Here is a 14,791-nt window from a genome sequence, read left to right on the forward strand (position 1 = left end):
TATTAGTTAATTTGCCTCTGGTTTTTGAGTCATGTCAATCCATGTGTGATTGTCCCAGTCAGACAGGTAAACACTAGGCTAGCCCACAGGCCAAGGCAGCTGCAGTAGTATGTATGTTTACTGATCATCTCTCAGGTAATTTGTCCCCGATGCAGTACCGTAGCACTCTTCGGGGTAGGGAGTGGGAAGAGAGAGAGAAAAAAGAGTAGAGAGGAAGGGTGTTGTGTGTGTGTATAGATGCACACTTGCTGTAAAGGGACGTCATAGCCGATCACACAGACGAACAGGGCTAACGTTACCAAAACATGGCGATGAAATAGTTTATGGACTATATGTCGGGAAATTACTTGGATGTTATCAACTATACTCTTAACTAAAGTATATATTTAGAAGTACGTAACCAGCTCAAATTCGTACAATTGGATCCGTACAGAAACTGCATTTTTCACCGTCGGTACAGGCAGTGTAAGGCGCGATCTGTGTCAACGCGAAAGGAGTGAAAGTTTGTGTTCAGATATCGAATGTCGGACATTCGACGTAGCTAGCTGGCTACATATGATCTACTGACCGCGCCATTTGCTTGCAACGTCATTTGTGGAACATTAAGTCTCTGCAGGACGCGAATTACGGCCAGCTAGAATGCAAACTTATTCAAAATAAATGTTATTTTTGATTTGTGCGTGGGTAGCTAGCTAGATAACGTTAACAGCTCTGCTGCAGACCACCACCGTATTATTGCGCTGTTATTAGCCAACAGCTAGCTACCTAGCCAGGTAACTTAGCTAGCTACTTATTCTAACTTTTGTTTAATCTCACAAACATAATTGTATTGTGTAGTTAAACATTCAAAGTATATGTAGATGACCACCTCGTTCGAATTGTCATGCAACATATACGTATTAATATTGCCAAAATGAACGCATAGAGTGCAGCACAATATTGGGTCTCTAACGCAATGGGACTAGCTTGCTAGCTATCTGCATTTCGCCTTGCCGATTTTGCGTCTGGTTGTTTATGTTAGCAAGTCAAGTCTCATAAGGTACCCCCATATCTGTCTGCGCGGGACCTGACAGTGCAGGACACCGCTAAATTAAACATTGGGCCACCTGGATTTTCTACCCGCTGCTACTTTTTAAAACTAATTTACTACTTTTGCCAGTATGTCCGAAAACGCCCCCACACGAAGCTTGGATGACATCGACCTCGCAGCTTTGAGGGTAAGTACAGCGCGTGCCAAAGCTTCATTGATGATTGTCATTTTTGGAAACTTACGAGTACTTTTCAGTTTTGATGAGCTTCCATCTAGCAAACGTTCTATTTAGGTTAAATGGCCAGTTGTGGGTAAAACATGTGTTTTAGCTTTGACTGACGATAATCTTATTAGCAAGCAAGCACTATTAGTATTTGCTGAGGGAGAGGCTGTACAGACACGCCTAGCGCCTAAACTGATGACGTTTGTCGCGCAGCGAGAGTCGAGTGGAGACGTACGGGTTCGGTCAGTCGTCCAAAACTGTCCACGCCAAACTTGGTGCAAAACCACGCCTACGAGAAACATAGCAACATTTAAAACCGCGCTGATTGGTCAGAGTTCGGTTGTTCACTGTGACGAGGTAAGGGCGCGCGAGAGACGGAGGAAGTAGAGACAGAATCCCCACCAAAACATTTCCAGCCTTACCTTGCTTTTCCCGAATTTGTGTAGGAAGTTGCATTGAACTATGTAGATTTTTTTGTGTGAGTGATTGCAGCCAGTCTGACTGACCAGATGGATAGCATCAACATCATGGATAGTTGCGTTGTTTTTGGAGGTAGGTAAACTGTGCAGAGTTGTATTAAATGTTTGTTATTTGAATGCTCGGCAGACAAGTGTTATCAATCAATCAAATGTATTTATAAAGCCCTTTTTACATCAGCCAATGTCACAAAGTGCTACACGGAAACCCAGCCTAAAACAGCAAGCAAATGCAGATGTAGAATCACATGTGCACATGTGCAGGAACCTATGAAGAAACCTAGAGAGGAACCAGGCTCTAAGGGGTGGCCAGTCCTCTTCTGGCTGTGCCGGGTGGAGATTATAACAGTACATGAAACTATCATTTCGAAAACAAAACATGAATTCTTTCAGTGAAATACGAGACCGTTCCGTATTTTATCGAACAGGTGGCAACCCTAAGTCTAAATATTGCTATTATATTGCACAACCTTCAATGTTATGTCATAATTATGTAAAATTATGGCAAATGAATTATGTTCTTTGTTAGTGTAACAGTATAACTTTAGACAGTTTCCCTTCGCCCATACCCGTGCGCGAACCAGGGACCCTCTGCACACATCAACAACAGTCACCAACGAAGCATCGTTACCCATCGCTCCACAAAAGCCGCGGACTACTTCAAGGTCTCAGAGCAAGTGACGTCACCGATTGAAACGCTGTTTAGCGCACACCGCTAACTAAGCTAGCCGTTTCACATCCGTTACATTAGGAAGAAATGGTCTTCACACAGTTCTCAACGAGCCAGGCGGTCCAAACTGCTGCATATACCCTGACGCGAATGCGCTTTTGTTAAATCATCACCCGTTTGGCAAAGTAGGCTGTGATTCGCATGACTAATTAACAGGCACCGCATTGATTATATGCAATGCAGAACAAGCTAGTTAATCTAGTAATATCATCAACCATGTGTAGTTAACTAGTGATTATGTTAAGATTGATTGTTTTTTATAAGATATGTTTAATGCTAGCTAGCAACTTACCTTAGCTCCTTGCTGCACTCACGGAACAGATGGTCAGCCTGCCACGCAGTTTCCTCGTGGATTGCAATATAATCGCCGTCCAATAATGCAGATTACCGATCGTTATGAAAACTTGAAATCGTCTCTAATTAATCGACCGTACCGATTATTCGGTCGACCTCTACTCTCCACGGTTCTGAAACACATCAGTGCGCTGTTGAATTGGCGCCTTTTCCTAGAGCATGTTGCTTTGTGTATAATAACAAAGTTAACTAGTATATTGGTGTTGAGAACAATGCAGGGGAGGCAGCAGCAGAATGAGATGCGAACACAGCCCTTGCCTTATTTTCTAAGAAAAGTGAAGAGAGAGGAAACCCAAACTTAATTAGGTCTATAATCCATAGCCTAACTGTTAAATGTGCCTGTCTTTATAAATCATCAATATATCTACAGAAATAAGACAATCTGCTTCTGTTGCCTGTTTGAGTGTTTGTTTAATAGCCTACTGATTCCGTGAACACCAACCCTCACGCAATGACATATCAAGTAAACAATAAAAAAAAATGAGTCTGTTTTTAAATTTTGCTTAGCTGTGATAAAGGCTTTACACTTCTTTTTTTTCATTAGAACAGACTCTGGTAATATTTATAATTTATTTAGTGTTTACACTTCCAAATTGTCAATAATTATAATAATAACACTCATTTTTCTTGATCTCATTATTATAATAATAATTGTCATTATCATTAGTAGGCTTAGTATAGAAGCCTTGTATAACCACATTGAGCTGTAGGCCTAAGAGCGCATCCTGTTTAGTCTTAATACCGTAACTTACTTAGGCCTTTATTTCAATACTTCTATAGGCTACTGTATCAATCAATCATTCATTCATTAATGTCATCACACAGCATTGAGTCTTTCATGATTTGAAATGCAATCAAGCGTTTTAGTTTTAAAATAAAGCAAGCCTAGAATAATTAGCTTAAACAAGAATAAACCGTTCCATTTAGAAAATTGCATTCACGAATGAATGCTACTGTTGTAAGTCTGCTGTAATAAAGGCTTGACAAGAAAATGTTACAACAGACTCTCTAGTGTGCTTATACTTTATTTAGTGTTTACATTGTTCAAAATGATCAGAGAAATTATATTGTAATCTATACAGCACCTGTTTGACACACACAATATGCACACAGTGCTTGCTCCTTACCTTCTTTTTCTTGATCTCCAGTATTTTCCACAACTAGTCTCATTTATTCCACACATCTGACTTTCCCTTTACCTCCTAAGCAACCTGTAAATATTCGCCCTTTTTTAGTTTATTTGTCATGTCCTCTGCATGCATTTGACTGTCACATTCAGAGTTTGTTATAACAAATTTATTGATGTGGGGCGATTTCGGGAGCCATCAGCCACTAAATAATATAATAATACCCGTAGGAAAGGTTTTCATCTTTAGCACACAATCTGTTGGTACTATACGATTAGAATGGTTCAAAATATATGTAAAATAGCACAATTTTAAAAATAAATGGCCCATGGAAACCAACTGAGGGTGGTCTATGGTGATAGGTGGGATGGGCTGAGAATGGCTAAGGGGTGGGGTTAAAGAGCTTATGTTTGGTAATGTATTATTATGTGATTGCTTTATATAAAAGTACCATGTACAGTACCAGTTAAAAGCTTAGAAACACCTGCTCATTCAAGGGGTTTTCTTTATTTTTACTTTTTTTTTGCATTGTAGATTAATAGTGACAATATCAAAACCATGAACTAACACACATGGAATCATGTAGTAAACAAAAAAGTGTTAAGAAAATCTAAATATATTCAGATTCTTCAAAGTAGCCACCCTTTGCCTTTGACAGCTTGGCATTCTCTCAACCAGCTTCATGAGGTAGTCACCTGTAATGCTTTTGCAACATTCTTGAAGGAGTTCCCACATATGCTGACCACTTATTGGCTGCTTTTCCTTCATTCTGCGGTCCAACTCATCCCAAGCCATCTCATTTGGGTTGAGGTCGGGTGATTGTGGAAGCCAGGTCATCTGATGCAGCACTCCATCAATCTCCTTCTTGGTCAAATAGCCCTTACACAGCCTGGAGGTGTGTTGGGTTATTGTCCTGTTGAAAAACAAATGATGGTCCCACTAAGATGGGATGGCGTATCGCTGCAGAATGCTGTGGTAGCCATGCTGGTTAAGTGTGCCTTGAATTCTAAATAAGTAACCGACAGTGTCACCAGCAATGCACCTTGAGTGGCACAGCGGTCTAAGGCACTGCACCTCAGTGCTAGAGGCGTCACTACAGACCCTGGTTCGATTCCAGGCTGTATCAAAACCAGCCGTAATTGGGAGTCCCATAGGGCGGCTCACAATTGGCCCAGCATCGTTAGGGTTTGGCCGGGGTAGGCCGTTATGTAAATAAGAATCTGTTCTTTATTGACTTTCCAAGTAAAATAAAGGTTAAATAAAACCATCACACCTCCTACTCCATGCTTCACGATGGGAACCACACATGCAGAGATAATCCGTTCACCTGCTCTGCATCTCACAAAGACATGGCGGTTAGAACCAACAATCTCAAATTTGGAGTCATCAGACCAAAGGACATATTTCCACTGGTCTAATGTCAGTTGCTCGTGTTTCTTGGCCCAAGCAAGTCTCTTCTTATTATTGGTGTTCTTTAATAGTGGTTTCTTTGCAGCAATTTGACCATGAAGGCCTGATTCACGCAGTCTCCTCTGAACAGTTGATGTTGAGATGTATCTGTTACTTGAACTCTGAAGCATTTGGGCTGCATTCTGAGGTGCAGTTAACTCTAATGAACGTATCCTCTGCAGCAGAGCTAACCCTGGGTCTTCCTTTTCTGTGGTAGTCCTCATGAGAGCCAGTTTCATCATAGCGCTTGATGGTTTTTGCGACTCCACTAGAAGAAACTTTGAAAGTTCTTGAAAGTTTCCTGATTAACTGACTTTCATCTCATGAAGTAATGATGGACTGTTGTTTCTCTGCTTATTTGAGCTGTTCTTGCCATAATATGGACTTAGTCCTATTTGGTAAAAGACCATCTTCTGTATACCACCCCTACCTTGTCACAACACAACTGATTGGCTCAAACTTATTAAGAAGGAAAGAAATTCCACATTAAACTTTTAACAAGGCACACCTGTTAATTGAAATGCATTCCAGGTGACTACCTCATGAAGCTGGTTGAGAGAATGCCAAGAGTGTACAAAGCTGCCATCAAGGCAAAGGGTGGCTACTTTGAAGAATCTCAAATGTATTTTGATTTGTTTAACACTTTTTTGCTTACTGCATGATTCCATGTTCCATGTTATTTCATAGTTTTGATGTCATCACTATTATTCTACAATGTAGAAAATAGTCAAAACTAAAACCCTTGAATGAGTAGGGGTGTCCAAACTTTTGACTGGTACTGGACATACATGGGCAATATTGATGGAACTTATTTGGCTGATATTGTGCTTTTCAATCAAATTCTGGCTAAGGGTGGGATAATGTGGATTTGATTGGATAGAGCTTGAGCTGTCTGATAATTGAGATTTGTTTGACAGTATTTGGTGAAACGGGTGAAAAATACATGCACTTTCAGAATTGTTTGGCGACCTGCTTGGAGCTTGCGATCAACCTGTTGGAGACCCCTGATCTAGCTTCTTCCATCTCCTTACTGCGGCAAGCAGGAGCGAAGTATACGCTGCCCCGTGTTGTTGGCTTGCAGCGCAAAGCCGCATTGAGCAGGGTAGACTGTAACACGGTGACATCCAGATGGTTACTACCAATAATATTACAAATGATTTATTGTGTAGGCTGCAATCCTACTCTAAATAAAACAGAGTGGGGTGGAACAAGTTGGACATGGTGACTAGGGCTGTTACGGTGACTTTATTATTATTACGAGTCATGAAGGCAGTCAAATTCCGCGTGACTGTTTAGTCACGGTAATTAGGCTTCTCCAAGCTCTGATGCTGCTGATGGTCATTAGTAGCCTACCAAACGTGCTAACTGCTTGGTACTCAGCAATCCACTGTCTCTCTAACCACTCTGACATCAATGCAAATGTAATCGAAAATCTAATCAAACACTTAATGAGAGCCCATGAGCTCATGTTGTGCAACATTTCAATAGGCTTTGCAATTGCTTGAGGCCTATTATATTTATTTCTCAACTTTCCTAATATTAAGCACATTGCTTATCTTTACAACAGCAGTATAGCCTACTTGACTGGCATGAAAATGAACCACGGGAAAAGTGCCCTCCAGTCGCTATTTTAGTGCATAGATGTATTTTTTCGTCTGCCCCTGTTTTCGAGACAGGTGCATGATAATGGTCCATTCTAAATCAAAACAAATTTCACACATTATTTAGTATATGTAAAGACACGATTAAATCAAGAATAGTCTGATGGGTGACAATATTAGCCGATCACTTGTGAATTATACATAATCACTTGTGAATGGTGCCCCCGCATAAGGCAAGAAACAATGCCTTTTTTGTGCAACTTTTTTGAATCATAGTCATGCACCTCATGTAGCCTCGTCCATACGCCTATATGTTTTGATAAGGTTTGTATCACAACTAAAGATGCCAAATAACTTCTTAAAATTAAGCACATTAAGCCACTTTACAAGTGGTGTAGAGCCTAACTGGCATACATAAGTAGTGTGTGAGTTTCAAGTTTGTAGAAGGTAATTTTCACCATAAAAATGCACCTTCATAATAAAAGCATGACATGCATAATCACATTTGCGGTCACTTCTGATAATGGTGTTTTCCCGCTAATGGAACATTTGTGCTTATAGCCTCCTGCGGTGTGCAAATTGCTGCACTTATAATGTGAAGAAATAAACTATTAGGTTATCAACATTGCATCAAACATTTTTGGGGATGCGAGTGGATGTATTCATTTGGGATCTATCGCATCCCACAACTGTCCCAGACTTTGTTTGGAATACTTTTGTACTATGGGGATATTAGATCTTAGTCCTTTTTCTGTTCGTTAGGCCGACTCATCTTGTTGGCTGAAAAAGTAAATGTGGACAGTTCTTCCAATATCTTCAATATGCACCTCGGAATTGGATAAGGACGTGCGCAGCTGCGTCGCCAATGTGTCTGTCTTCACTTGTAGCCTGTGAGAAAGACATGATCACGTGATGAAGAGCCATGTGAGTGAGAGGTGCTTCGGAGCATGCAGCACCCAGGGAGGAGTGGGTGTTGTATGCTATAATTATTATATTCAGCCCAAGGGTACAACGGTCACTAGCCGCAAAAGGCATGGATTTTTTTAGTGGGCATTACGGCCACACAAAGGGGATGCCGCCTGGAAATTCAAGGCATTATCAAGTGCTTGTCAAATTGGGAATGGGAGACTGATGAAGTGTGTACAGCCTGTGTAAAAAAATACCAATAAATCAAAGCCGAGCTCTCATGCCTTTTCATGCAACTTTTTTCAAATCCTCATTAGTAGCATCATGCGGCCTTGCAATGTATTAAAAATCAAAACGATATAGCCCAACGTTTGTAGAACTGAAGTTACATTGATAACGTGAAATTAAGCATATAGGGTACCTATTTCTTTGTTAACCTCTCAACACAGAATAGCCGCACTCCCTCAAGTCATTTGGAGAAAATATCCTTTCTATTTTATTCAGCTTTGTTCAATTGTATTCTTCATACTATAAAATAATATATAACAATCCATGTAATTCTAAGCAAATCTTGTCTGCTTAGTGTAGCACACAGCCATATGGCATAGCTAGATCAGGACCTAGCTAGATCAGGACCTAACATAAGGACAACTCAGTATGCTATTCTTTTCTTCTGAAATAGACTACATTTTCTTCATATCATGCTTCTTTAGACCTGTCTAAAATAAATAAAGGATTTATTGTGAAGGTGTAGGCTTTATTACATGGATTTATTAGACTTGTTAAAACACTAAGATCCAACGGCTTTTAAAATTAGAAGTTAAACATAAAGGATAGACAAATCCAGATTTTCACTCGCTGACTTTCAGGTATCTGTAAAATGAGATGAATTTGTAATGTGGACCATCATTTGAGGTTGGCCATTCTAATACCATGATCTGGTGCCAGTATATCATCAAACAAAGACTAAGGAGCATCTAACAGGGTGGAGTATAGTTTGATAAAGGGAAATTTTAATATCTCTCACCAACACACTCTAGCAATTTCAGTACAACGAGTTACAGACCAGACCTCTCCAGGCAATGCTATTTAATTCTCCATTTTGAGAGAGGGCTCTGAGAGGGATGATTCACTTGAGCTTATTGTTTGATAGCTGTCCTTATAACACCCACTCTGCCTGCTGCACATTACACACACACAAACACACACATTCACATAGCAAGTAGAACCTACAGTAGGCTAGTAATAGTGCATGACTATGACTTCTCTTTATGCAGAAGACTCCCACATCAGAAAATGTCAGGTGGTCTGACAAGTGTCAACACACATTGAATCGACGCTTACCTTCAACTCCCAAATCTGTTCTAGGCTATTTGTTGACCGACCGGCCCCCTTACAGACACCGTAGTTGTGTTTCTTATTTGACGTTTTGGTAGTGTGAGTCTAAAGGCCTCATTATTTGTGGTTGTGATGGGCTTACTTGTCCAGGGAGAGAGAGAGATGGTTTTCTCTAGGTAAGTACACAGACATTAGGGGAGTCTTCTGACACACAAAGATCCAACAGCATTGTCAATGGATGGAGTTTGCACTTCTGCACCCAAGTTAAGTTGACGGAAGTGAAGTTACCAGTTGGTCCACAGTGTGTTGCTCTGTCTGTGATCAGTGTTGACAGTTTGTTGCTGGTACAGCCCTCTGCACTCCTTAGCTTTAATACAGCTCCACCCTCCCCCTCAATCTCTTTTTCTTCCCTCTCTTCTCACTCTGCGTTGGACGTGGGCGATGCTGCCATCTCTCTCTCCTCCCTCTGGATGATTGCCTCCTCTATTCCATCGTTCCCTGTCATTTCATTCATTTCCCCTATTTTGAACACTTGTACTCAAGAGCTTTTACTCCAACCCTTTTGTCAGTCTGTTGATCCTGCTTCTCCTGCTCCTAGTGCTCCTCTTACACACAGCATGGATGCACTAATTGGACTGTTTGTCATTCCCACTGTTTATTTCATATTTTTCTCTCAAACCCTTAGCCCTAATGCTCACATCTATGTATGTATGTATGCCTCATTCTCTTATACACCACTCTCACCTCTCCTTGTATGATTTCTCTCTGTTAATTAAAGACAAACACTGGAAAAAGTCAGGAATTGACAGACCCATTATTGAAACAATATGAAAGCAGGATGGTCACGCTGTACATTTCCAACCTAAACCAGCAGCAGGCCCACCGCCCAAAGATCCTACACAGGCCATATTGAATCACACTGTGAAAGTGGAACTGTGTGTTTCTCCTTTTTTTTATAGTTTTTCAGGGAAAAAAGCAATGACTTATTTTAATATTTTGTTTAATGAACGTAGCCATAATGAACGTCACCTGTGGTTTTTATCTTATGGTGGGGAAATAAATAGAAAATTCAATTACTCCCTTCCCTATAACAAAAGTTGGATGATGTGAGCTCAAAACATCTCAATATCTCTCTGGCCTCCTTATTTGTGGGGTCAAGGCCTACACTGCCTTCAAAAAGTATTCATACCCTGTAACACTCACTCATGTCATCATGAAGTGCTTTAAGAAGTTAGTCAAGGATCATATCACCTCCACCTTACCTCACCTTACCAACAGATGATGCAATCGCCATCACACTGCACACTGCCCTATTCCTTCTGGGCAAGAGGAATACCTATGTAAGAATGCTGTTCATTGACTATAGCTCAGCATTCAACACCATAGTACCCTCCAAGCTCATCATTAAGCTAGAGGCCCTGGGTCTCAACCCCGCCCTGTGCAATTAGGTCCTGGACTTCCTGACGGGCCGCCCCCAGGTGGTGAAGGTAGGAAACATCTCCACTTCGCTGATCCTCAACACGGGCTCCACAAGGGTGTGTGCTCAGCTCCCTCCTGTACTCCTTGTTCACCAATGACTGCGTGGCCATGCACGCTTCCAACTCAATCATCAAGTTTGCAGACGACACAACAGTTGTAGGCTTGATTACCAACAACGACGAGACAGCCTACAGGGAGGAGGTGAGGGCACTCAGTGTGGTTTCAGCAAAACAACCTCTCACTCAATGTCAACAAAGCGAAGGAGATGATCGTGGGCTTCAGGAAACAGCAGAGGGGGAGCACCCCCCTATCCATATCGATGGGACAGCAGTGGAGAAGGTGGACAATTTTGACTTCCTCTGCTTACGCATCACGGACAAACTGAAATGGTCCACACACAGAGACCATATGGCGAAGAAGGCACAACAGCGCCTCTTCCCTCATGAGGCTGAAGAAATATGGCTTGTCACCTAAAACCCTCACAAACTTTTACAGATGCACAATTGAGAGCATCCTGTCGGGCTGTATCACCGCCTGGTACGGCAACTGCACCACCCACAACAGCAAGGCTCTCCAGAGGGTAGTGCGGTCTGCACACAACGCATCACCGGGGCAAACTACCTGCCCTCCAGGACACCTACAGCACCCGATGTCACAGGAAGGCCAAAATAATCATCAATGACAACAACCACCCGAGCTACTGCTTGTTCACCCCGCTACCATCCAGAAGGCGAGGTCAATACAGGTACATCAAAGCTGGGACGAGAGACTGAAAAACAGCTTCTATCTCAAGGCCACCAGACTTTTAAACATCCATCGCTAACACATACAGACTTGAAATCATTGGCCACTTTAATAAATGGATCTCTAGTCACTTTAATAATGTTTACATATCTTGCATTACTCATCTCATATGTGTATACTGTACTTATACCATCTGTTGCATCTTGCCTGTGCCGATCTGTCATTGCTCATCCATATATTTACATGTTAATATTCAAATCCTTTACTTAGATTTGTGTGTTTATGTAGTTGTGGAATTGTTAGATTACGTTAGATATTGCTGCACTGTCGGAACTAGATGCACAACCATTTCACTACACTCGCAATAACATCTGCGAACCCATGTGTATGTGACCAATCAAATTTGATTTGATTTGATACCCCTTTACCTATTCCACATTTTGTTCTATTACAGCCGGAATCTATTTTATTAAATATATTTATTTTCTCTCACACATGTACACACAGTACCCCATAATGACAAAATGAGATATTTTTGTAAATCTATTGAAATCTATTAAATGTTGGCAGCGATTGCAGCTGTGAGTCTTTCTAGGTAAGTCTCTAAGAGCTTTTCACACCTGGATTGTGCAACATTTAGCCATTTTTTAATTATTATTCTTTAAAAAAAAATCAAGCTCTGTCAAATTGGTTGTTGATCATTCATAGACAACCATTTTCAAATCTTGCCATAGATTTACATCAAAACTGTGTTGTATTGGATTTGCCACAAACATAACACTTTGTATTCAGGACAAAAAGTTCATTGCTTTGATATGTTTTTTGCAGTATTACTTTGTGCCTTGTTGTAAACAGGAAACAGGATGCATGTTTTGGAATATTTTTTATTCTGTACAGGCTTCCCTTTCACTCTGTCATTTAGGTTAGTATTTTGGATTAACTACAATGTTGTTGATCAATCCTCAGTTTAAACTCTGGAACTTTTTTAAAGTCACCATTGGCCTTACAATGAAGTCCCTGAGTGCTTTCCTTCCTCTCCAAAGGATGTATCTCTGTAGTGACTGGCTGTATTGATACGTCATCCAAAGTGTAATTAATAACTTTACCATATTCAATGTCTTTAAAAAGTTTTTAGCCATCTACTAATAGGTGCCCTTCTTTGTGAGGCATTGGAAAATCTTACAGGTCTTTGTGGTTGAATCTGTATTTGAAATTCACTGCTCGACTGAGGGACCTTACAATTATCTGTATGTGTGGGGTACAGAGACGAACATGTTAACACTATTATTGCACACAGTGAGTCCATGCAACTTATTATGTGACTTTTTAAGGACATTTTTACTCCTGAGCTTATTTAGGTTTGCCATAACAAAGAGGTTGAATACTTATTGACTCAAGACATTTCAGCTTTTCATTTTTTCTTAATTTGTTAAAATCGCAAAAAACATCATTCCACTTTGACTGTGTGTGTGTGGGCCAGTGACAAATCGCAATTGAATCCATTTTAAATTCAGGCTGTAACACAACCAAATTTGGAAAAAGTAGAGGTGTATGAATACTTTCTGAAAGCACTCCATGTGCTCACCATGTCTGTCTCGGCATCTTGTCTCCAAGTCTGTCTGGCCTGGTGGTCTGTTGTGTCTCTGTCTGACAATCTTAATGAATCTGTCCATCTTTTTTCCAGGACCCAGCAGGGATCTTTGAGCTGGTGGAGGTGGTTGGCAATGGGACCTATGGACAGGTGTACAAGGTAAGACGACGTATGGATGGGGCTTGGATCAGCAATCCAGTGTAGTTGAGAGACACTGAACCACCGAGACAATTTAAGCTTATATTGATGCTGTCTGAGCGTCTCCTCTTATCAAACCCTTGTTGTGGTAGTAAGTCTGAGATTAGGCCAGATTAATGCAGCTGTGCTGGACCACGCTGAGGCTGTCAGTCTGAGGAGCCGAGAAGACTGGTAGTAGTAATGAGAAGATGGAGAGAACTGAAAAGTAGAGACGAAGAGAAAATGATGTGGTGAAACATACAACATAATCACTCTCAAAACAGATTAAACCAGGGCAGAGTTCCTTTAACTATTAGAGAATTTTTGCTCAAAGTTAAGATGTATTTTTAGAGCTGACATCTGCTGTGCTAGCCTTCAGTTTCTTGTTTTGATTGATTGACCAGTTAAGACAAGGGTTCTCAAACTTTTTGGGGCCTGGAACCCCTTTTGTGATAGCAAATTAATCATTGACCCCCTCATAATCATAACACAACTCGAGTGAGATAAAAATAGCATACAAGTTCTACTATGACTTTGGCAGGGCATGACCGGACAAACCAAGTCTCGGGCCCTTGGAGGGAACTTTTTTTCAGCAACATTTTCAAAAATAGTATTTAGCCATTTTCAAGCTTTTTTCCCCCCCTGCAAACATTTTTAGGGGAATACAATAAGTATTAAGTAAAAAAAGGTGTAATTGTTGGAGTACTGTGAATACCAATATCCCTATGAGCCTCCCAGGCCCATTGCCACCCAGGGTTAAGAGCATACATTTTGATTAAAGTAGCTATATGTCATATTTTTGCATTGTAATTTCAGAAAATGTCCTTAATATACCTACAGTAATAGTGGAATGATGGTGTTTCACAATATTTCCCCCCAAAAATGCTATTGGGTACACACAATTGCATTCTAATGATGCATCCTTCTTATTGGTGTGTGTTTTCTAGCCCCAGTCAATTTGAAAAAGAGACGGCCCATCTTTTGTTGACCAATAAGAAGGCTGCACCATTTTGTCTGTGCCCAAGAAGATTCTTTGTGGGAAAAAATCTGTGAAACACTATCATTCCACTATTACTGTAAATATATTGAAGACATTTTCTGAAATTACAATGCAAAAATATGACATAGTATCTTTAATATTATTATATTGTATTACAGCGTATATACTTATTCCATGGATCCCTTGGCCAAAATTAGTTTAATCTGATAATTAGTTTAATCTGATAATTAGTTTAATCTGTTAGTAATATTCATTAAAAAAGCAATGAAAAAAATATATATATTTTGAGATCTGGCCGCGGACCTTCTGCAGTACCTCCGCAGACACCACTTTAAGAACCCCTGAGTTAAGATGATCAAGTCTACTCTGCCTTTATTCAGGGGCGTCATGTTAAGACGGGCCAGCTGGCTGCCATCAAGGTAATGGACGTGACAGAGGAAGAAGAGGAAGAGATCAAGGCTGAGATCAACATGCTGAAGAAGTACAGCCATCACCGCAATATTGCCACCTACTACGGAGCTTTCGTCAAGAAGAGCCCACCTGGACATGATGACCATCTCTGGGTC

The 14,791-nt window shown here is 40.7% G+C and overlaps 1 protein-coding gene across 5 annotated transcripts in view; it reads left to right on the plus strand.

Annotated features, from left to right (window-relative positions):
* The first annotated feature begins 158 nt into the window (after positions 1-158).
* LOC109875630 (misshapen-like kinase 1) overlaps positions 159-14,791 on the plus strand; it is a 60,202-nt gene continuing 45,569 nt past the window's right edge. For 3 of the 5 annotated variants that reach the window (XM_031808250.1, XM_031808249.1, XM_031808251.1), the window contains exons 1-3: positions 160-1,217; positions 13,142-13,207; positions 14,606-14,788. In XM_031808250.1, coding sequence (XP_031664110.1) covers positions 1,161-1,217; positions 13,142-13,207; positions 14,606-14,788 — 306 coding nt within the window. In that variant the 5' untranslated portion in view covers positions 160-1,160. Of the gene's footprint in view, positions 1,218-13,141; positions 13,208-14,605; positions 14,789-14,791 lie in introns of all 5 variants that reach the window. The other 2 variants (XM_031808247.1, XM_031808248.1) reach the window with 1 other exon arrangement.

The sequence above is a fragment of the Oncorhynchus kisutch genome, linkage group LG28 (genome assembly GCF_002021735.2).
Source record: "Oncorhynchus kisutch isolate 150728-3 linkage group LG28, Okis_V2, whole genome shotgun sequence".
Classification (NCBI taxonomy): domain Eukaryota; kingdom Metazoa; phylum Chordata; class Actinopteri; order Salmoniformes; family Salmonidae; genus Oncorhynchus; species Oncorhynchus kisutch.